We start from the raw sequence: 22,946 nt of genomic DNA on the forward strand, positions 1-22,946 counted from the left end.
GCTTCTTTGACCAATAGGTTGTTCAGTTTCCAAATATTTGGGGTTCTCCAAAGATCTTTCTGTTACTGATTTCTAATTTAATATCACTGTGGTCAGAGAATATACTTTGTAAAACTGAATGCTTTTAAATTTATTGAGACATGTTTTATGGCCCAGGAAGATCCAAAAAGCAAAACCTGAATTTGCTGCATTCTGGGAACTGTTTATATACATAACATTTCCATTGTATTTACCACTATTTACATAGTATTTACATTGTATTGTGTCCTATAAGTAATCTAGAGATGGTTTAAGGTGCACAGGAGGAGGTATGTAGGTTGCATGGAGAGACAGGCATGGCTACTCAGAGGCAGCCTGAACAAATTATAGCCCTTACTCTGTCGCTGAACCAGGAACAGTGTTACAACTCAGTCTAAGCACCGGTCCCTTTTCTGTTACCTTCATAGCCAAGGTCATACTAATCAACTCAATTACAAGTCCTCTCAGACATTTTCATAATGTTTTCTGTTAGTTGCTCTACCAGAATATGTTCTATCTTGGTAAATGTTCTGTGTGCACTGGAAAATAAATGTTCCATGTGCCCATTCTCCTTTCATTGGGTGGAGTGCTAAAGAATGTCAATTTGATCTAGACGGGTGATAGTGTTGTTTAGATCTTCTGCTTCCTTACTGATTTTCAGTCCGTATGTTTTATTCATTATTGAGAGAAGGGTATTGAAATCTGACTATAATTGGATTTTTCTGTTTCTCCTTGGCAGTTCTGTCATTTTTTTCTTCATGTATTTTGAAGCTCTGTTATTAGATTCATCAAAAAATTTAGGATATAATAAACTGACCCCTTTATTATGAAATCGCCTGTTTAAAATCCCTAGTGATATTCGCTATGACATCAACTTTGTATGATGTTAATACAGCATTTCTGCTCTCTTGTTTTCCTTGGTGTTAGCATTGTATATTAAAAAAAAACTTTTACTTTTGACTTACTACTGTCTTTAGAGTCAAAGTGCATTTCTTTGAGGCAGTATGTACTTGGGTTTTGATTTTTTATCCAATTTGGCAATCACCACCTTTTAATTGTGAAGTTTAGTCCATTTATATTCATATGATTATTGATATATAAGTTTGCCTGCCATCTTATTATTTGTTCAGTATTTGTCCCTTCTCATCTTTGTCCCTTTTCCTACTTTTTCTACCTTCTTTTGGGTTGAGAATTTTCTGCAATTCCATCTTCTTTTTTTGTTGGCTTGTTAGTTATAATTCCTTTTTTGGTTATTTTAGTTGTTGCTTAAGATGTTTAGCATACAACTTTAACTTACCACAGCCTACTTTCAGGTCAGTCTTTGTGATTTTTTTTCATACGTTTTGCTTTTATAGATGTTATAAACCCCACAGTACATTTTTATCATTTTTATTTAAGGTCAATTAGATTTCAAAGAGATTTAAATAATAACAAATGCACCTAATATTTTGTGCATATATTTACCATTTCAGGTGTTTTAATCTTTATTATTTTTTTGAGGATTTGCATTTCCTGTGGGTAGTTTATCTTTATTCCCAAAGTGCTTCTTTTAACATTTCTTATGGTGTAGGTCTCCTGGAGATGGAAACTTTGGCGACTGTATATCTGAAAATGTCCTATTTTACCTTCATTTTAAGTGATTTTTTTTCTGGGTTTAACATTCTAAGCTGACTTTTTTTTTTCTTTTGGTTCATTGATTTTTCTTCTTATTGATGATTATATTTTATTCTTCTTTACCTATCTGGTCATTTTTGTTTAGTTGTCAGACATTGTAAATTTGTTGGGTACTGGATATTTTTGTCTTCCTGTCAATATTTTTGAGTTTTTCTGGGAGGCGGTTAAGTTACTTGGTTAAGTTTGATTCTTCTGGAATTTGCTTTTAGGATTTTTGGGGTGGGTGCAGATCCGTGTTAAATCTAGGGGTAATTATTCCCCACTCTTGAGGCAAGACCATCTGGTTACTCAACGTGATGCCCCATGAATTACAAGGGTTCCCAATCTGACTGATGGGAAGAGGCACCATTTCACATCCCGTGTGAGTATTGGTTACTGTTTTCTCTAATTATTTCAGAAGGCTTTGTTCCCTGCCCTGGGTAGTTTTCTCACGTGTATGTGTTGATCAACCTTCTGCTGAATATTTGAGGGGGACCCTCTGTATTTCTCTAGAGTCCACTCCTGTGTAGCGGTCTCCTCTCTGGTACTGTGTCCTGCAAACTCTAGCAACCTTGGTCTCCCAGACTCTCAGCAATGTCTCCTCAACTCAGGGAGTCTTCTTTGCCTCGCCTGGGTTCCCATACCTGTGTCATAGCCTAGAACTTCTCCTAAAGCAAAGTGGAGCCATTGTAGGACTCACCTTGGTTGTTACCATATCTGTCCTTTATCTCTTGATGTCCAGTGTCTTGAAATGTGTTCTTCTCCAAATATTTTGTCTTGTGTTTTTTTTGGAGGGGGAGGAGGGTTGTTTCACTTTATCTTGGCTGAAAGCAACTCAGATGTAGTTGACACATGAAATTCGTATTTTGAGATGCGATTCCATGTTTCCCCTGGCAAATGTAGTCTAATCTTTGCTAGTTCTATTTTGGTATTTTTTTTCTCCTTCAGATTTCTAATCACAAGCCCATCATCAAACTACCATCTTTTCCTGGTTATCCAGCATCTCCTTTTAAAAGTGTGTCTCTTTCCTGTGATCATGTAACAGATGCTATGGATGAAGATAATGAGTCTGTTTCTCTTTTTTACATTTAACTGACCTTAATTATGTATTAGTTTTTCAAAAATTAAATTTTAATTTAGCTTTATTTTTTTCTCTTTTCTTTCTAGAATACTCACCCGCTGGTTATATTATTTAATTCATCATTTTTATATATATATTTCTATATATATGGATTTTACTTATGTGCTTGTTAATATTACTGAATTATTTGAATTCCTGAATTTATATAGCTTTAATATAGCTTAATGTAATTTAATCTAGCTTCTTTAATATAGCTTAGAAACTTTGAAAAGTTTTACATAATTACAGAACATTGTAAAGGGTATGTTATTTTAAGTAACATAGTTTGATCCTTCTATCACATTCATAAAAGCACTAAGAGTATTTAAAACCTCAATATCTTTATAATATTTTAAAATATCCGTATATTCTTCAAAGTAAACTTTTTAGGTATTCATTTTATTAATGTAGATATATATACTATTAAGAGACTCATTTAAAAAATGTAAACTCAGACCTTTCTTTTCTACTTCTTAGAGTGGAAGTTGAGATCGGTTTTGTTTTTGTTTGTTTGTATTTTTCTTATGCAGTTTATTTTCTGTGACCCTTCTGGTCTCTCTCCCCAAGGTTAGGGTCGTGGTGGTGGTGGGGTGTGTGTGAGGGTGTGTGTGTGTTTGCATTTGTTTTCATGTATACGGGAAAGGGTTCTATTTTTCTGCACTGTTAAAAAAAAAAAAAGGTCTAGCTTTTTTTCCTCCAGGTATATTAATAAATGTATTCTTTAAAAAAATTTTTTTTAGTTTTTGAATTTATTTTTTATACAGCAGGTTCTTATTAGTTATCCATTTTATACACATTAGTGAATAAATGTATTCTTGAAGTAAATGGGATAAGGGAGGAATGTATGTTTGTAATGTGATTTAATCTTCAGATTATAAAATGTAGAGCTGGAATTCATGGCTTTAAGTTTTGTTGTGACATAGCACGCTTCTACCACCTTTGATTTTCCCTAATTATTTTTTTTCATTTTTTTGTCCTTGATAAATTAAGAGGAAAAATGTCTCTTTATTGGAGAGTCCTAAAACTTAGAATCATTAACATTTTTTTAAACTTTTTATTTTATATTGGAATATAGCCAATTAACAATGTTGTGATAGTTTCAGGTGCACAGCAAAGTGACCCAACCACACATATACATGTATCCATTCTCCCTCAATCTCCCCTCCCATCCAGGCTGCCACATAACATTGAGCAGAGTTCCCTGTGCTGTACAGTAGGTCCTTGCTGGTTTTCCGTTTTAAATATAGCAGTGTGTACATGTCAATCCCAAACTCCCTAACTATCCCTTCCCCTCTGGTAACCATAAGTTCGTTCTCTAAGTCTGTGAATCTGTTTCTGTTTTGTAAATAAGTTCATCTGTATCATTTCTTTTTTAGATTCCACATATAAGGGATATCATATATTTCTCTTTCTCTGTCTTATTTCACTCAGTATGACAATCTCTAGGTCTATCCATGTTGCTGGAAATGACATTATTTCATTCTTTTTAATGGCTGAGTAATATTCCATTGCATATATGTACCACATCTTCTTTATCCATTCCTCTGTCGATGGACATTTAGGTTGCCTCCATGTCTTGGCTATTGTAAACTGTGCTGCAATGAACACTGGGGTGCATGTATCCTTTTGGACCATGTTTTTCTCTAGATATATGCCCAGGAGTGGGATTGCAGGGTCATATGGTAGTTCTACTTTTAGATTTTTAAGGAACCTCCATACTGTTCTCCATAGTGGCTGTACCAATTTACATTCCCACCAACAGTGTAGGAGGGTGCCCTTCTCTCCACACCCTTTCCAGCATTCATTGTGTGTGGATTTTTTCATGATAGCCATTTTGGCTGGTGTGAGGTGATATCTCATTGTAGTTTTGACTTGCATTTCTCTAATAATTAGCAATATTGAACATCTTTTCAGTATGCCTCTTGGCCATCTGTATGTCTTCTTTGGAGAAATATCTATTTCGGTCTTCTGCCCATTTTTTGATTGGGTTGTTTGCTTTGACGATATTAAGTCTCATGAGCTGTTGGTAAATTTTGGAGACTAATCCCTTGTCGGTCATATCATTTACAAATATTTTCTCCCAATCTGTGGGTTGTCTTTTCATTTTGTTTATGATTTCCTTAGCTGTGCAAAAGGTTTTGAGTTTAATTAGGTCCCATTTGTTTATTTTTTAAAATTTCCATTATGCTGGGAGACGGATTGAAAAAGATATGGCTGCAATATCATTAACATTTTTAAGAGTCTTGGATAGCATTTTTCTGACAAGAGGCTTCTCCTGGAAAGCAATTGAATGGTTACATTTCTGATAGCAGATATATTCAACCTAATAACCTAAAAACTGACATTTGCTATTATTTCTCTTTAGGTTTGAAAATGTAGATACTATATTTGAATTACTTTTGAATTTTATTTACTTTTGCATGATGGGATTTGAATTTGACTTTGTTATATTTATTATTCAACTAGAATTAATGGGTTAAAATGTTTAGAACAGCAATGTTACATTGCATATGAGTATTCATTTTAGAAAGGGAGAAATAATTTTCTTCTGACAAGTCCTTTCTGTTGCTTTTTGGGCATAGAAGGCCTTGTAGAGATGGCAAGACAAGGTAATCGATGAATTTCATTGATGTACTTGATTTGGAATTACAGGTAGAAACTTTAAGATAGTCATGCAGTTTTACTATTTGAACAGTTTATAAAGCTGAAGTATAATATTCCAAAATTATTAGTAATATTTATGTAAATGATATATTTTAATAGCATCATAAAGTTCAAAGATAAGCTAATTTTTCATTTATAAGGTTTTTATTGTTTTTTAAAATAAAAATTGTAATGCAGTCAGATAACTAGAAAGAAATATTTCCTTGGAATAAAATATTGCCATATACCTTTGCCAATGCAGAGGGCAGAAAAGGAAGTATAATATTTATGCATCAAATTTTGTCATGACTAATAGGAATGTTACTATATCAACTATAGTATAGGCATTTTCCCATTCTTTTATGGTATCTGTTGGGTAGTTTTTTACTGAGCTTTTTATTTTGGAATAATTTTGATTTACAAACATTATGCTTTAAAGTGTTTTTTTCCAGATACATACAAAGCTATGAGTTTTAAAATTCAGAGTCTCAGAAGACCAACAAATTAACACATTTACATGCCAGTCATATGCTTTTCTTTAAAGGTTAGAAAATGCAACTCAATGCTGTTTCTTAATCTACTTCTTAAATACATCTCTTTCAGACAATGGAAAAACATGTTAATATATTGTTTTCTGATTAATAAGTGAATTTTCTAAATTATTATCATTGGGATATATCTTTAAATTGGCAGGAATTAGGCAGGATGGCAGTGAGTGTCAGTGATAGCATAGCAGTTAACGGTGTTTATGCCAAAAACAAAACAAAACAGAACAAGTAAATGTCAGAATTATGAGCCTAGGAAATTGCATCTCAAACGGTGAAGTATATAGTGTTTTATAGTAAAATGAAAATCAGTTGGTTTCTAAATATTTAGACCATTGGTTTTGTAGGCATTGGTTCTCCAGATCCTTTAGATTTTCTTCTAGATGAGTTTCTCTTGATACTGGTGTTTTAAATATAGCATTATATATACTTGATGGAATAGAACATTTCTCATTTGAATATATTCATTATATTTGTTTGAGGAAAATTAGGGCCTTTCTTATATGTTCCTTTTACAGGCATATAGGGAGAGAGAGTAAAGCTTTCAATCATCTATAGACTAAAAAAGAATAAAACAAAATTGTGAATCACTGATTGGAGAAACATTTGTTATTTATTTTAGGGGCCTTGATGCTCTCAGCAAAAAAGCGAAGGCTTCCACTGTAGACTTACCTATAGAGTCTGTAAGTCTAAGTCTGCAGGACCTGATTGGCTACTTCCACCCACCAGATGAGCACTTAGAGCATGAAGATAAGCAGAACAGATTACGAGCTCTAAAAAATCGGCAGAATCTCTTCCAGGAAGAGGTGAGTTTCTACCAATGATCGTTTCTTTTCTGTTGTTGTCTTGGGCAACTTCTTGGTGGGGAAGATTCTCTATCTATTTGACATCTGCATTTTGAGATATACATGAGCAGGTGTACTACCGTACAAGGGAACGAGGGAACCAGGCCTTGGGGGAATCCTGCAACGGTTTTTATTTCTCTCTCAGTAAGTATTAATTTTAAAAGATGACACTCTTTGCTTCTCTGGCAAAAGACGTTTTATTTTACTCTCTGCTCAGCTTCCACTCTGATCATTGTTGCACAGTAGTTTGCTTCATGCTCGTTATATAAAAACAGACTCTCAAAAGCGTCTAAATGGATACAGGCTTTGGAAAGTACAAGGGTTTTCGAAGTGTTCAGCAGGTTCCTTGGGGCTCCTTGGAAATGCTTCAGGATCCACTGGAGCTTTGGGTTGGGGATGGAAGTTGCCTGGGAGAGGGCCACCTGGGAGGCAGGCTGCAGACTCCCTGCTTGGACAGCGCACCCCCATTTTTTCCTTTTGCATATGTTAAGATTCTATGTATGATTTTATTTTCCGGAAGTTCCCCTGCTAAAAAGAGCTCAAGTGCATATTTTATAGGCAGAATAACAGAAGGACCAAGTGACACATCTAATGGTCCTGATGCTAGTGTCCAAACTAGTACCATGTATTCAAGAATTTCCGTGGGAGGATGTCAGAGTTGAGCTGGCACATCAGGCCAGATCAGCAAGTCTTCCCGTTCTTCTCAGTGCCCCCTGTATGTGGATTAATGCATTTTTCTGAGTGAAAGTATCTTTGTAAATAGTATTTAAGAAAAAAGCTTAGTGGACATGGTTGAGTTCCCATAGTTCCTAAATCTATGTTCTTCTAGTTTTAAAACTGTTTCCTAATTTTCCATCAAAAGCTGTTGAAACGTACATTAATTTTTGAGGATTTTTTTTTCACTGTGTAGAAAAGAAATGACCTATCTAGAGCTCACAATGGCATGAAAGCACAGGAAATGTCAACATAAACCTAATATAGCAACATGGAATCGTTTATTGGGATCATTTCTTTTTGTACATGCCAAACTGTTAGGTATACTACACTTATTTAATATCTAGAAAAATAAAATGAAATATTGGGCTGTGAAATTTTGAAATATTGACTTGGATTAGTGTTTTTCTCAATTTCTCATATAAGACAATCTGAATGGGAACCTAGAAATGTTCTTAGGGTCATAATGCCTCTTACATTCTTTGTGTGAAGTAAGTTAATTTAATTTGTTATTTTGACAACCTTGATCTAGAAAGCATAATTTGAAAAGTAAAAGCATAATTTGAAAAGTAGACAGCTTCTTACAAAGTTCTGTAATGAATTTTTGATTTGCTTTAAAGATACGTTTTCATGAGCTTTTCTTTATTAATTTAATATATCTTCAGTTTACTGTTAAAAAGGAATGATTGATGATGATGATGATGGTGTCCTCCCTAAAAGTAAGGATCTGCTCTTACGCTTTTGCAGGGTAGGGGAAAAAATCATTTTCCTCTACTCAGGTTCATTGGTTGGGGCCCTGCAGTTTAGACCGACCAAAGGCAGATGTACAAGACAACAACAAATAGATTATTAATGTGTGCACCGTGTGTATACATGGGAGTACTCAGTGATGGGTAACTCCAAGAAGTGGTTAGAACTCAGGTTTACATAGCATCTTAACACAAAGAATAATCAATTTGTAGGGAAGTGATAAGACGAAAGGAATTTTGAGCTTGGAGGGGCAACACATTGTGGGAAGGAGATATATGGGAGAAACTAGTGGACAGTAAGGGCTAGTTTGATGTGTAGATCAAACATCGTCTCAAGCATCCTCCTGCCCTTCCTGGTGGCACAGAGAAGGGTAGGGAATTTTTCGTGTCCGCTTTTTCTCTACTGCCTTCAGCCCAAAATAATCCTTATGCCAAAGTGGCATATTTTGGGGTGGCACACTCTGAACCCTTTCACTTACGGTAGAATACTGTTACGATGGATTCATCATTCTACTATTAAGCCTGGCAAATGTAAGTATGAAGTACATATTTTGATATTGTTCTGCTTCTATTTGAGAATAGCACTCAGGATGTAAAAACCACTCGAATCATTTCAAGAACATTTTATTTCACATGCAAGTGTGTTTCTTCCTGTCCTTTGAGTAAATGAGCTCAATGTTCTTTATGATTAACAGACTTACTTTGCGCCAGGCTTTTTTTTAAAAAAAAAACAACTTAGCATTTTTTTTTCCCTGTGAGCAGAATCGCAGTTTCTGATGGGGACTTTTCTACCCTTCCAGGGAATGATCAACCTTGTGCTCGAGTGTATAGACAGGCTGCACGTGTACAGCAGCGCTGCACACTTTGCGGATGTCGCTGGGAGAGAAGCAGGGGAATCTTGGAAATCGATTCTGAATTCTCTGTATGAGTTGCTGGGTAAGAAGTATGATTGGGCTTTCAAGGCACCCGACTTATGTCTATTTAACATGATCGTGTAACAGTTACAGCAGCTTTATAACATGCTTCTTAATTGAGGCTTTCAAGTTTTACTTTAGTTGCACTAAAGTCAATGATGTTTAGTATTTAAACCCATCTCTGAGCGTGACAGGTGGCCAGAGCAGTAGTTTTGCCTTTGGTTAAAGGGGGCGAGTCATCTAGGGTGGAGATCTGTATCTGCAACTTCTAGGTAACTTGGCATATGCTCAGCAAAAATTGCAGTGGTATGATGCATTCCTGTTCACGCTTTGCAGACATTCATAAGGTTGTTGGATGGCTTCAGTGTGATGATGTACGTCAGAGGCTTAACATTAGCATATTATTGTTCTTCTTATCATATATGCCCACTTCTTTTGGATACTTACGTTGTCATCTTCTCCCTCGTTAATACAGTCATGCTTTCTTCTTCCACTTCTGTTTTTGTTCTTGTTGTTTCTGCCTTTTAAATATGTCTTAGAAAAGGAACTTTAGTTGGAACTGTTGGATATAGGAAGGAAAGTTCTGGATGAGCTGATAGAAGGCCGTAGCATCATGATTATTGCAGATACACCCTCCTCTTGGTTTCCTCATCAGGAAATGGAGGAACAAAGTTTCTTTCGTAGTTGCCTCTGGGCTGAAATGCTACATTCTGTTACTTCACCCATTCTTTGAACCCAGCATCACACACCTCATACATTGGTAGCCTCCATCTCTGGTGCATAGACGGTGCTCAGCAGATGTTTGAGATGTAAACACCTGAGACCGTGTTGCTAGCTGGCTATTGTGAGGTTTCTGGTTAATCTGTGTGCTTCCACTTCTTTTCTCCACCAATCTTTATTTTAGACTCTGGGAAGCCCTCACACACTTCCTCATGCACTTTCATTGACTCTCTGATACTTGGTGTATAACTTGTTCTAGTCTTCGGAGTACTCAAGCCCCACGGCTGGTCTGTCCCTTCTTTTTCACCTGTGACTTCAGCCAATTTATCTCTAGTCATTCGGCATTATGTCCTGCCTGTCCTTACCTCCAATCCAGTACTATCCCTCCAGACTGTCTAGAATTATTTTATATCAGAGACTTGATGTACAGAAAATATATATTTCTATTGAAAATATATATTCTATATTAAGTATGTATGTATGTATACAGCATATATTTCTTAAGTATATGCATTTATTGCCTTAATTCTTTACATCCCATTTGATTAAGGAAGGATTTAAGGGAGCTATTACTTAAAATTGACATAATTAGGACCCCCTAGAACTCACATCATAATGGAAGATAGCATAATAACCATATATGTCACTAAGAGAGCACACAGTGATTTCAGGCAATGAATGCTTTGTGGCTTTTAAACTAATTTTTTCATGCAACGAAAGACATAAATTCTGAATGTACTTTCCACATGTAACACACACACACACACACGCTTAACCTTAACTTCTATAGTTTCACACTGCTCTTCCTCAGAGGGTTTTTGTTAATCCTCTATCCCCGTGTATGTGTGTGTGCATGCGAGTATGTATGTGTGTGTTTATGTATGTATTATATATATATGAGGCAAAACATTTGAGATATATATATACATACATATATATATATATCTCTTCAGAAAAGCTTCCTTTTCTCTTTTATCTGTTTTCTCAAATATCTTTCCTCTTAATTGCTTGTATAGTCTCCTGAAGGGGCATCCTTGGTAACAGAGACTGCTTGGAGTCCAGTGGACCTGGGTTTTGCTAGAAACTTTATCCATTCATCAAAGATTAATTGAGTGTCTGCTAGGGGATATGCCGTAATCTGGGCAATGAGGTGCAGTTGTTAGCAGGATGTAGTCCCTGCTCTCATGAAGCTTATGGTTGAGTAAGAAAGACAGGTGGTGTAAATAGCAAAGCTAGCCACAGTGCTGTACAGTTATTGCCTCAACCATCTCAGTACATGTTACTGTTAAATCATGTTAGTAAGTGATTAGTAAAAGACTGATAAATTTGACTACATGAAAATTAAAACTTTTAGGATAAATAATATCATTACAAAATAAAAAACAGATGGGAATTTTGTAAAATATTCAATCTATATGAAAGACAAAGGCCTAGTTTGTGTAATATACAGAGTTTTCATAAATGTATAAGAAAAGGGAATATCGCCTAATAGAAAAACAGACAACAGATGGCAATGGGTAGTTCACAGAACAATTAATAAAATAATAAAAGATTCTCAACATGGCAAATAAAGAAATGGAAATTAAACTAATAAGTAGAGATCATATTTCACTTATTAGATTGGCACAGACAAAAAAATGGTAATACCCATCATTGGTGAAAACGTTGCGAAGCATCTCCTTGGTGGGAGTATAAACTGATGAAATTCAAGAAAACCAAACAAACCTTGGTCAACAATACATGTAAAACTTTAAATGTATATATCCTTTTACTCTCAGAATTTCTACTTTAAGAAGTGTATTCTAGGGATATATTTGTGCAACTGTGGAAAGGATGTCCACTGAAAAATTGTTTATAAGTAGCATAAAATTGAAAACAATTTTTCTATCAACAGGGGATTGGTTACATAAGTAATAGTATACCAATAGAGTGTAAAACTGTGTTTTTGAAAATTGAGATAAGTATACCGTTGGAAAACTGTATGAAACAGGCTCGGTTTCTGGTCTTTTTAGTATGACAATCTAGGATATGGGGTTAAGGGGAAAAAAAAAGCAAGATGCTTACTGTATGCATAGATAGATTCCAGCTGTATAAAATTAAAAGTAGGTAGAGACATATACATTCTTGTATATATATTGGACATTTCTGAAAGGATGCACAGAAAGCTGTTAGGTGGCTGCTTCTTGGGGGAGAGATCTTTTATTTTTCTGTGTGTTCTAATGAACATTTACTCTTAACCTATTTACATGTATTACTTTTAGAATTAAAAAAATAGGTAACAGAAATGTATAATGCTAGATAATTGATAATGAAAGGAAAAGTTAATATATTCATTCCAGTTGAGTTAAAAAATAGAATGTGTCAGCACATATAAAGAGAATCTTTCAATATATACATGGTAGTTTTAATAATGGTTGTTTCAGGTGAATAGAATTATGAGAGATTTTGTGGCTGAAATGTTCCTTTGACCACTCTTGATAATCTGTTTTTATTGTAGTGAGCACTGATTTCATGCTCAGGAAAAAAATAGTGAATAAAATCTTATGTTGACTGAAGAACCATCTGACACCAGTAGTTTTTATTGAAGTGGGTGTAATCATAAGATAGGTAGACATGTATACGTAAGTGTATATTTCACCTTGGCTGGAGAAGTCTCAGATCGGCAGTACTTGGAGTTCAATGTGATATTTATATCTCATTGCCCCTCTTTACTCCGCTATCAGAAAGTTTGCTCCAAGTATCATTAACTTCAAATTTATTAAGCCTCCTCCCGATTCTTGCAAAAAGGTAGACAGTAGGTTCTTTCATGAGGTTATGTGTGAAATAAACCTTCTTCTTTTACTTCAGCAGGTTTATTTAGCATGGAGAGAAAAGGGAGAAGGTGGGAATGATAATCTGTAACAATTTAAAAATTTGACGTGGATATAGTTAATATGTGTTTAAGTGGAGAAAGACAAAGGCAGACTTATGAGCCTGCCATCTGGAAGACCTAAGGATCTCATAGACACCGATGTTCATAGTTTGAAACGCATCGCTGAGGCATGCTTTCATACATCTTTTCTGACATCCACACAATTAATCTACAGGTGGCTTGCGAGCCAGGATGATTTTCTAAAGATGTCCCGAGAAACGCTCTTTGGCAAATTCTCCCTATGATTACTCATGTTATGAAAATTCGAAGTATGAAACAAACAGGATAGACCGCTACTCTTTTAGGATGGGAGAAGTTACCAGTTTCTGAGTCCTTAATAGAATTGGCACAAGACAGATTAACAGGAGAAAAAGAAATAGATTTTAATTCATGCCCGTGGAGGTCATAGAAATGAGACCTAAGAAGTGGCCAGAGCAGGCAGCTTCTATACCTTTTAGACAAAGAAACAAATTTGTGAGGAATTGACAGGACAAAGAAACTTGGGTTTTGAGTGCCCAACTAATGAAGAATCTAAGCAGAGTTTGGGCTTTGGGTTGTCAATTAGAGAAGTAACAGGGTTTGTTTACAAAGGTTTCTTGACCCAGACTCCCTGTTTCTGGTGGTAAACTTGTCCTTATACCTCCAGATGCAGGAAATGTAAATGAATCTTTCATGTGAGAGATTTATTTCCTGCTTTCAGGGAGACAGAAAGGAGGGTCAGAGTGTCCCTCTTGCTTTGGCCATTTCTTAAGTAGCTTTAATTCAAAATACTCGATATGCTATAGAGGCACATTTTGGGGCAGCCTACTCTGGGAACCCACAGACTACACTCTTAAATTCTTCAACAACATTCTGAGGGTTTTTTGTTTGTTTTTGTTTTTTATGGTTTTTTATGGTTTTTTATGGTTTTGTTTTTTATGGTTTGTTTTTTATGGATTTAGAAGTGTTCACTTGTCCATCTGAATATTATAAATACCTTTCTGGATTATAGTTCTGTTGCCTCCTCATTTGTCTGTGCTGTTTAAGGCCTATTCACTTAGTATCTCTAGGCTTTGAAAGTAAACTCCAACAAGAAACATAGTTTTATTTCCTGTGTGTCTCCAGCACCTCGAACAGTGCCTGATACAAAGCAGGTAATCAGTATTTGTTGAATAAATTTTAAAAGTGAGCGTTATCTTGGAAGTCCTTCTATCTCAGTCCATCTGTAATTTTCTGATTCTGGTAGTATTTTGAGAAATTTTGAGTCAGAGTTTAAAAGACAAAAGCATGAAGACATGGGGATATTATGATACTAGTAAGAAATACAGAATAGACTATTTTTAACAGTAATGATTTTTCAATTAAGTGCCTATATTACTTGCATTTCGTATTCTGATAGATAAAAGTTCAAGGTTTTAATGAGTTACTGAACACCAAAAGAAGTTTGGTTCACTGAACTAGCACTTCCATCATATATGCGCTTAGTTCAAAATTTGTTTATAGTATTTAAATTGGGACTTGCCTGGTGGTGCAGTGGTTAAGAATCTGCCTGCCAACGCAGGAGACACGGGTTCGAGTCCTGGTCCGGGAAGATCCCACATGCTGTAGAGCAACTAAGCCTGTGCGCGACAACCACAGAGCCTGTGCTCTAGAGCCTGCGAGCCACAACTACTGAGCCCACGCACCACAACTACTGAAGCCCATGCGCCTAGAACCTGTGCTCCACAACAAGAGAAGCCACCGCAATGAGAAGACCGCGCACCACATTGAAGAGTAGCCCCTGCTCACCACAACTAAAGAAAGCCCTGCATGCAGCAGTGAAGACCCAATGCGGCCATAAATAAGTTTATTTAAAAAGTATATAAATAAATTTTGCACTTAAGACCGATGTTATTCCGTAAGAGACTGGATACTATTTATTAAGAAATAACATACCTTCTAAGTTTCAGGCAATGTGCAAAAGTGTAATAAGACAGAGCGTCAGTTCTAAAGGAGCTTAGAATATGCTAGAAAAAGACCTGCAAACCATTGTGTTATATTCACACTTTATTCAAGCTTATATTTGCAGGGCCAACCATAGTGCCTGATGCATTAACGTTAATATTTCTTAAATAAATGAGGAAAAATAGTATGGCGGGTGAAAGGTCTTAACTTTCTTCCAGGCCAATTAGGCAGCAATAACAGAGTATTTTAAGGTATAGCATGCATGAAACGACATTGGTCTTAAGTTTGTTTCTGTACATTGAGGTACAATGTAAAGTTGCCATTGTTCTTTGGCCATGAGAGTGGCGCTCCGAGCCATCTGATAGCTACTACCACTGTCAGTATTAATGGCATTGTTTTCCTTTCTCTTTTTAAAAAGAAAGTAACTTTATTGTGTCCTTTAACTTAAAAATGAATACATCTTCATGATAAAAAAACTTAGATAATTGACCCAAAAAAGAAGGTAGAAACGACTTTTAAATGTAACCACCCATTTTGGTGTATAACCTTTAAAAAATATTTCTTTGACTCTAAATATAACGTTAAGTACACGTAAAACATTTCACACACCCATGTACATACATAAACAATAGCAAATCCCTGCTAGTGGACATTAGCTGTGGCCTGATCCCCTGAAGGTTTGGTTGACTTTGGTCCACGTTCCAGTTTCATGGACTGGGGCGGACTTAAGATTTCCCTTTGATGTCTGTACACTTAGGGGCATTATTTGGTTACACTGTCTCCCACTTGCATGCTTCTTCCTTATTATCTGATGTTTCTCTGAGGTTACATAATATCTTGCTGCAGACCGTCACCTCCTCACTGGTTCGTGCAAACTTCCATTCTTATCCAGACTTTGTGAGTTATTTGTTTGCTTGTTTATTTATTTTACAGAATTTATTTTGGCTTCAGAGGGTCCCTGTGCAGAATCGTATCACAGAGGGTTACCCTTTTTCCTCCCAGCTCCATTCATTCCTTCCCCCCACCCCCCATTTTAGAATAAGAAAATTTCCCCTTTTGACCTGGGGAGAGCTCTCCCACCCTTATCAATGTTCCTCAAGGTCTGTTTCTATCCCAGCAACTTATCATGATCTATTTCTCAAAAAGTCAGCTCTCATTCTCTAAGAAATATTCTAAAAAACTCAACTTCTCCATTCTGTGCACATGCATGTCGAGTATATCCATTTACTTCACCAAAATGGGATCGCAGTCTCAGTATTCTTTTATAGCATTTGTTTCCACTGACTTCTGTACTGTGGACATCTTTCCTCGGCAGTGACTGTAAACCTTCATCAGGCTTTAGTGGATGTACTCCACCCTACTGAAGGGATGTGGCATCATTTATTTAGCCCACACTCAATCTGTTTCCAGTGCTTTGCTATTATAAATAGTGTTAGAATGAGCTTTCTTGTATTTCTCTGTATATTTTTCCATTACTTTAGAAACTCAGCTGATTTTTTCATGGGTAACTTGCTGAATTATAATAAGTCACACACTCTGTTTATTTGGGAAACATACTCTGCACGTGCACACACATGCGCACACATATTCATAATGCTCAGGAGGCATTCTGTTTGACTGAGTTCAATTTTCTTTTGATTAGAAGTACATACAGAGTCTATTGAGATCATCTGTTTCATGTGACTTATGAACAGATTTCCTAATACATTTCTGTCTCACTGGAGTATTGAAGCCCCACTTGAGTTAATGCCAATGCACTGCTGAATATGGTTTGTAAATACCATCCTTGTTTAAGACTTTGGGATCTGCTTTCATAGGTAAGAAAGAGTTCCCTCTAGTTTTCCTTTTGTTAAAAATTTTTTATTGGAGTCTCGTTGATTTAAAATGTTGTGTTAGTTTCTGCTGTACAGCAAAGTGAATCAGTTGTACATATACATATATCCCCTCTTTTTAAGAGTCTTTTCCCATTCCCTCTAGTTTTCTTATATGCATACTGTCTTTGGTAGGCACTGATATCAAAGTTATACTGTCTTTGTAAAAAAGTAGGGAGGTTTTCTTTCTTTACTTTGGAACAGTTTATTATAGAAATGACTTAATTCTTGAATGTCAAAAAAAAGTTTTTGGTCTTTGACATACTTCTCAATATTACTGGTGGTTTGTTACTCTGTTTAGATTTTCTTCTTTGGTCAATTCTGGAGAAAAAAGGTATATTTGGAGGCCATCCTCTTTCCTAAATGTTCAAAAATTCCAGTACAGAGATATATAAAGTGGCTGTGTTTATAATTCCTTTTTCTTCTTAACTTTGTTCTTTTTCTCTTTTCTTCTTGATTAATGTCGTTGGTATTTAGCTTATATTTAAAAAAAGAATCCTTGACCATATTGATCAATCATATTTCAATTTATTACATAGATCACTTCTACTATTTCTAACATATTAATTTCTGCTTTTATTTCTCTCTGTTTTTCCTATTCTAATATTTTTGATATTCTTTTTGTATATTTTGAAAGGAGTGTTCAGTTAACATTTTTCACCCTGTTACTTAGTGATTAAAGTGTTTAGTTTATTTTTCCTTAAGTACAGTTTTGACCATCGACCATTGATTGTATAAGGTAGCATTGCTATTTTTGATGTTTACTAGATATTCTAAAATTGTGGTATTGATATCCTCATTGACTAAAAAATTATTTAGGAGAGAGTTTAAATTCTTATGTAGGTTTTATTTTTGTTTCTGCTTTTCTTACTAATTTCATATTTCGTTACATTGTTGTCAGAGAACATAGTCTGTACACCATTTCTGTTTGTAGTAAGTTTAATGAAGTTTTCTTTGTGGCTTACTGTATGATTTTCTTAAACGTTCCATGGTTTATTAAAAGGGTTTATTTGTGTGTTATTAGTTTCTTCAAGAATTACCTTATCTCTAACATTTGACCTCTAGAAAATAGTTAATATCTTTAATTTTAAAAACCAGAAGTCAAAATTAAAGGAGTGGGTTAAATTTTAAGCAAATGAAACTCCACAAAGGTTCAAAAACTTCACCGTATACTTTCCCCCAGTTGCTGCTTGTTCTACAGATGTTCCTACAGGTTAAAATTAGAAGTCCCACTGAGCATATAGGACTCCTCATTCCTTTACTACACCTCATCCTTGACACACTTGTCCCTCTCTCTGTGTGTGTGTGTGTGTGTGTGTGTGTGTGTGTGTGTAGCTGGTTCTTCTTGGTCCCAGAGCTGGAAGAGAGCCTAAGTAATTGAATACATCACGTTGTAATATTTGTACAAATGTTATGGGGGCTCCATTCACAAAAGAGCTTTTCTTATGCAGTTGCAAGAACTGAAGCCTTCCTGTCTTTTCTGTCATTATTTCTTTTCTTACTTTCAGGCCAGGTAACAACTTTTTGGGGGAGGAAAGAGGAAATGTGAAGGAAGTCTTTAAGTTTAATTGAACTCTGTTGCTACAGGGTCTCCTTTGTTTTGCTCTTAACAAGGAGATGAACAGGTGGTATTCTCAAACTTCAGTTCTTCAGTGTTTCCTAGCACTACCAGATTTTAAATAGTGACTTTTCTTATAGCAACATCTTTTTCACATTAAACATATATTTTATATAAAAATCTCATCAGCCCTTTATAAACAAGTTATACAGTTTCTGAACAATCTTATGGGTATAAGAGTAGAATTTACATAAAATATTTACCACATTTGCTTTGAAAGAAGTGAATGATTTAGAAACAATAAAAGTTTTAAATTGAGTATATCAGTTGGGTTGAAAGAGATCCTAAGGGTCACATAGGAATTTCATGTAAGATGGGTTATTTGGTCAAAGAAGTGTAGAAAAACACTAGGTCGAGCAAAGTTAGAATAGATGACTTTATTGCAGGGGTTAGTTCTTAGAGTCTTTAATGTGCATTGTGAATCTCTAAATGGAAAGAAGAGATACAGGGGGAAAAATGGTTTTCAAACTTACTAGCCCTCTGCCCTCCCACCCTCTTTTTCCTGTAACATTTAATGATATCTCTTTGCATGTCTGTTATAGTTACCAGTTCTATCTCCTAGTATTTTGTGCCACATTTTCTGGTAAACTGATGTTATCTTAACTTCTTCATTATATAGGTGAGAAAATTGAGCTCTAGGGAAATTAAATAATTTAGTCTTACAGCTAATTAAAAGAAAGGAGTATTAGAATCCAAGTGAGGAAACTCCCAGGACACTGGTTTTTCCATTACCCTTCATTATGACTTTCCAATATGAAATGTTACTTTCTCAAAATATAGTCCTTCTAATAAGCAGTGTTTTTTTCAGTCTCCATGAATAAATATCAATTCTTTTTTTAATGTCTCAATTTTTGTGTATGTATATATGTGTGTATTTGTATGCGTTTTAGGTATAAAATAAAGGTATTTTGTTTTCGAGCCAACATTTTATGGCTACTATTAGCTTACTTTGGTTTTGAACTAGAAAATCACGTAACTGTGAAATCTGCTTTCTGTTTTGCAGCGGCTCTAATTAGAGGAAATCGTAAAAACTGTGCTCAATTTTCTGGCTCCCTCGACTGGTTAATCAGCCGATTGGAAAGACTGGAAGCTTCTTCTGGTATGTTTTCCACTATCTCCTTTTTATGATATATTTTTCCTGGTTTTTTTTTTTTCTATTTTATGTCCCTTAAGACAATAAAAACTGAGATTCAGTGCAATGTACACGTTTTCCTTTTACTAGGTTAGAAAGTTTTCTGATTGCTAAAATCATTGGTATTTTCATTAGTTATTTCTGAAAAGCAGTCTAACCGTATCTTCATTTACATTTAAAAAAGAATGAAGTTCCAAAAGCCACTGAAGGGCCAGAATTCCCATCACTTTTCAAATCAGTCATTCCTGATGTACTAATACATTAGTACATTACAGCACCACACAGGTAAAAGGATTGGCTTGGGTGAATTGTTTTTGTTCTTTAAGTGAATTGAATTTGAAAAAAAAGGATTGGTTTGGAATTCACATTTTTAACTTGTCTTCAAATGATTATGTGGACAGGTTTGGAAAACAAATTAGTTTTCCAAATCATGGAGCACAATAGTTTATTTTAAAGGGATTTAATAAATACCAATAAACAGTCTGCATCATTGTAAAATAGCTAAAGGCAATAAATCTGATACGTCTGTCTCTAACAAGTATGTTACTTCTACGTCGTTGTGGAGATGTACCTGTGCTTACCAGGCCTGCCTGAACTCCAGCACCGCAGATTGCCTCAGGGACACCCCAAACTGAATCTGTTGCTCCTCCATCTGTTGGCCTAGTGTTCCGTTAGCTGCCCTTCTTTAGCACTACTGCCCATTTCTGTTATTCATTTTTCCTCTCCGTCTCCTACCTTAGTAGTGAACTCCTTGAAGGTAGGGCCTCGGTTTTATTGATCTTTGTATTCTCTGGACCTGCCATACCATCTGGCAGTTAGTAGGGGCTTAATAGTATTTGTTGATGGAATGAATGACAGTTTGAATTCACTTAATTATATACCTGTCAAGACAGAAATAATGCCATGACTTTTCATGATGAAGACCCATTCAGGGTCAGGTTTGTTGGAATTAAATGGATAGAGAGGTAGAAGAACAGATAGCCATGGTCAAAGGAGGTTACTTTTAAGTCACAGAGTGAAATTTCAAAGTTTAAGATTCAGGAACTTAAATCTAGGTTAAGAGAAATTTGAGTAACAATGAGTTCTGAGGCATTCCTGGATTGTTGGGTGGCAAAAATAGAAAAGGAGATGGTTGAGGTAAAAAAGGTGCAAGAATTATGAGACAAGGGCTTTCAGGGTATCACAGCACGAATGAGGTGACTGTGAGTCAATATGGAATATATTCAGTAAGGAAAAACTGAATGGCTACTAGGAGGAAGTGATCAAATAGTAGTAAGATGATGGCGGGGATTGCAAAATGGATAAATTCTTGGTTCAAAGCATCTAGAATTGTTGGAAGGCTCCAGTAGATACAAAAAGTATGCTGGTCTCTTTCCCTGGCCCAGGGAGTATCTGGAAAGAGAAAGGAACAGAGCAACCTTCAGGATGCAATATGAATTCTGGACAAATCAGCTGCTTCACTTTTTAAAAAATGCACAGCAAAAAAAGCTCAAAGGAAAAGAGGAGAGAGAGAGAAGGAAAGAACAGAGCAGAGCATCCTTTAAGCTTGTTACAGGACCAAACTTGGGTTCGTTCACTGGGGTGCAGTAAAGCCAGTCTACCGACACTGGGCTGTGGTGAAGGAAAGTGCGGCGTTTATTGCAGCACACCAAGCCAGGAGAACGGGCAGCTCACTCTCAAAAGACCCAAGCTTCCCAGTGGCTTTCAGGGAAGGCATTGTGAGGGAGAGGGCTGCAGGGTGTGTGATCAGCTCATGCACGGGTCTCGGATTGGTTGGCATCAAGGTGAAGTTTCAAGCATCATCAGCCTTCTGGTTTCAAACACTGTTGAGTGTATGCACTTGCGGTCGGCAACGTTCATCTGGTTGGGGTCCGCTTCCTATAAAAACAATCTAGGAATGTGTGTTGGGCCTTTATCTGTACCTTTCAGGGAACTGGGAGTTCTGTGGTTCTGTGTGGCAGATTTATAGTCTACATTGTTACTAGTTTCTGGGCCCAAGGCTGTTCTTTGTTTCTGCATCTTCACATTCCCTAATCTTGAACTCTTGAGCCAGCCTTTTGAGACTTAAGGGAGGCCTGGGAGGCTAAAGCAAAAGGCTTTCACTTCAGAGGACAGGGACACAGAGGCTTGCATATGGTTTCAGGCTCAGCCACACGGAGTCCAATGTTCACAGTCTTCAGTTCAGTCAGTTATACGCACAGTTCCAGTGGCTACACATCGCTACTTGCTATGATCGTTTCCCAATCCAGGTGTTGGTCGCAGGCATTTCTACTTAAAATAGAGGACTTGTGCTCTGAGAGAGCAGGGTGAAAGTCAAGAGTAGGAAGGACCCTTAGAGAATGCTTCACCTAACCTTCTCACTTTGGAGGAAGAAAATCGAGGCATAGAACCTTGAAACGACTGCTTTGAGATGCTAGAATTAATTTTTACAGCCAAGATGAAAACCAGCTCTCTCACAGTCAGGCTTGAAATATGTTCACTATACCTTGTAGCCTCCTAGCTTTTAAGTATCTAAAATTTTTTTCACTGAACAGGTTTCTCTGCTGTAGCTACATTCTTTTAGTGACCTGCGTTTTTTCCCTAGAGGAAATAGAATGTTGCTTAGTTTTTAAAAGAGACAGTAACAATAAGGACATGCATATATATGTATATGCATACACAGAAATAATATATATGTATTTCAATCATGCTGTATTGTTTACTGAGTGCTTCCGTATGCAGCATCTTCGTTTCTCTCTATCTGGGATTGCTGAATACACACTCTCCTCTGCTTGTCAATCTCCCAGCTGTACGAGTAGCTTCTGTGTCTGTATATGAGCAGCAGAGCAGAGCTGGGGGTCTACGAGCTCTCAGTTGCCTTCAGAAAAGGGCAATGGACAAAACTCAAAATAAACTGGTGCAAACTTAAGTAGAAATCTGATGAAGACATGAAAAGAGTCAGCAAAAGGATGTGTTAGGGAAAAAGCTTACCTTAGTTTGGGTTCCACCAGAAGTAGAGCTTGAGACAAGGGTCGAAGGGCAAGTTTATCTGGGGCGTGAGTGGACATGAGCCAAGGTAGAGAAGGGGCCAGAGAGGGTGCGTTGATAAGCAGGTTACCGCCGTGGGAATCTGGCGCTACTTGGGGGCGGGGTGATTCTGCGGACCCGTGCCTTAGAGCTATCCCACCTGAGCGGCGAGGGGGGTGGAGTGTTAATAACCAGCTTCTCATTGGTTGGTGCTGCCCTCTGGAGGCGTTAGTTCTGGGGCTCCTCCGGCTACCACTGTGGTCACAACAAATCTCGAAGCAAGGAAATGCAGATGCTGGCAGCTGGAAATCAGGCAGTGTTCACTGAATGGAGAGGATGAGAGCCTGACCAGGGCCCCGGCAGCATCTGCTACCCAGCCAACTGCTCTTTCACTATATGATATAAAGAGGCAGCTGAGTTTTTGGTTCACATTTTGCATTATCTAAAGTTGACCAGTATCGCTGCTGCATAAAGCCTTCTTAGAATATCTGATCAGTTTTTAAGAACAGCCACTATGAATTTCTTGCGGGGCAGGGGAGATAAATCGGACATTGGCCCAGACTT

At 36.5% G+C, this 22,946-nt stretch overlaps 1 protein-coding gene across 2 annotated transcripts in view; it reads left to right on the forward strand.

The window, feature by feature from the left end:
• The window catches only part of RYR2 (ryanodine receptor 2), a gene marked incomplete at its 5' end in the record, with an annotated part of 721,806 nt that overhangs the window by 358,914 nt on the left and 339,946 nt on the right, over nt 1–22,946 (forward strand). For both annotated transcript variants that reach the window (XM_082674159.1, XM_082674158.1), the window contains 3 exons: nt 6,602–6,785; nt 9,088–9,223; nt 19,248–19,343. In XM_082674159.1, the coding sequence (XP_082530285.1) occupies nt 6,602–6,785; nt 9,088–9,223; nt 19,248–19,343 (416 nt within the window). The remainder of the gene's footprint in view (nt 1–6,601; nt 6,786–9,087; nt 9,224–19,247; nt 19,344–22,946) is intronic.

Source organism: Grampus griseus, assembly GCF_964374135.1.
Source record: "Grampus griseus genome assembly, chromosome: 16".
Classification (NCBI taxonomy): domain Eukaryota; kingdom Metazoa; phylum Chordata; class Mammalia; order Artiodactyla; family Delphinidae; genus Grampus; species Grampus griseus.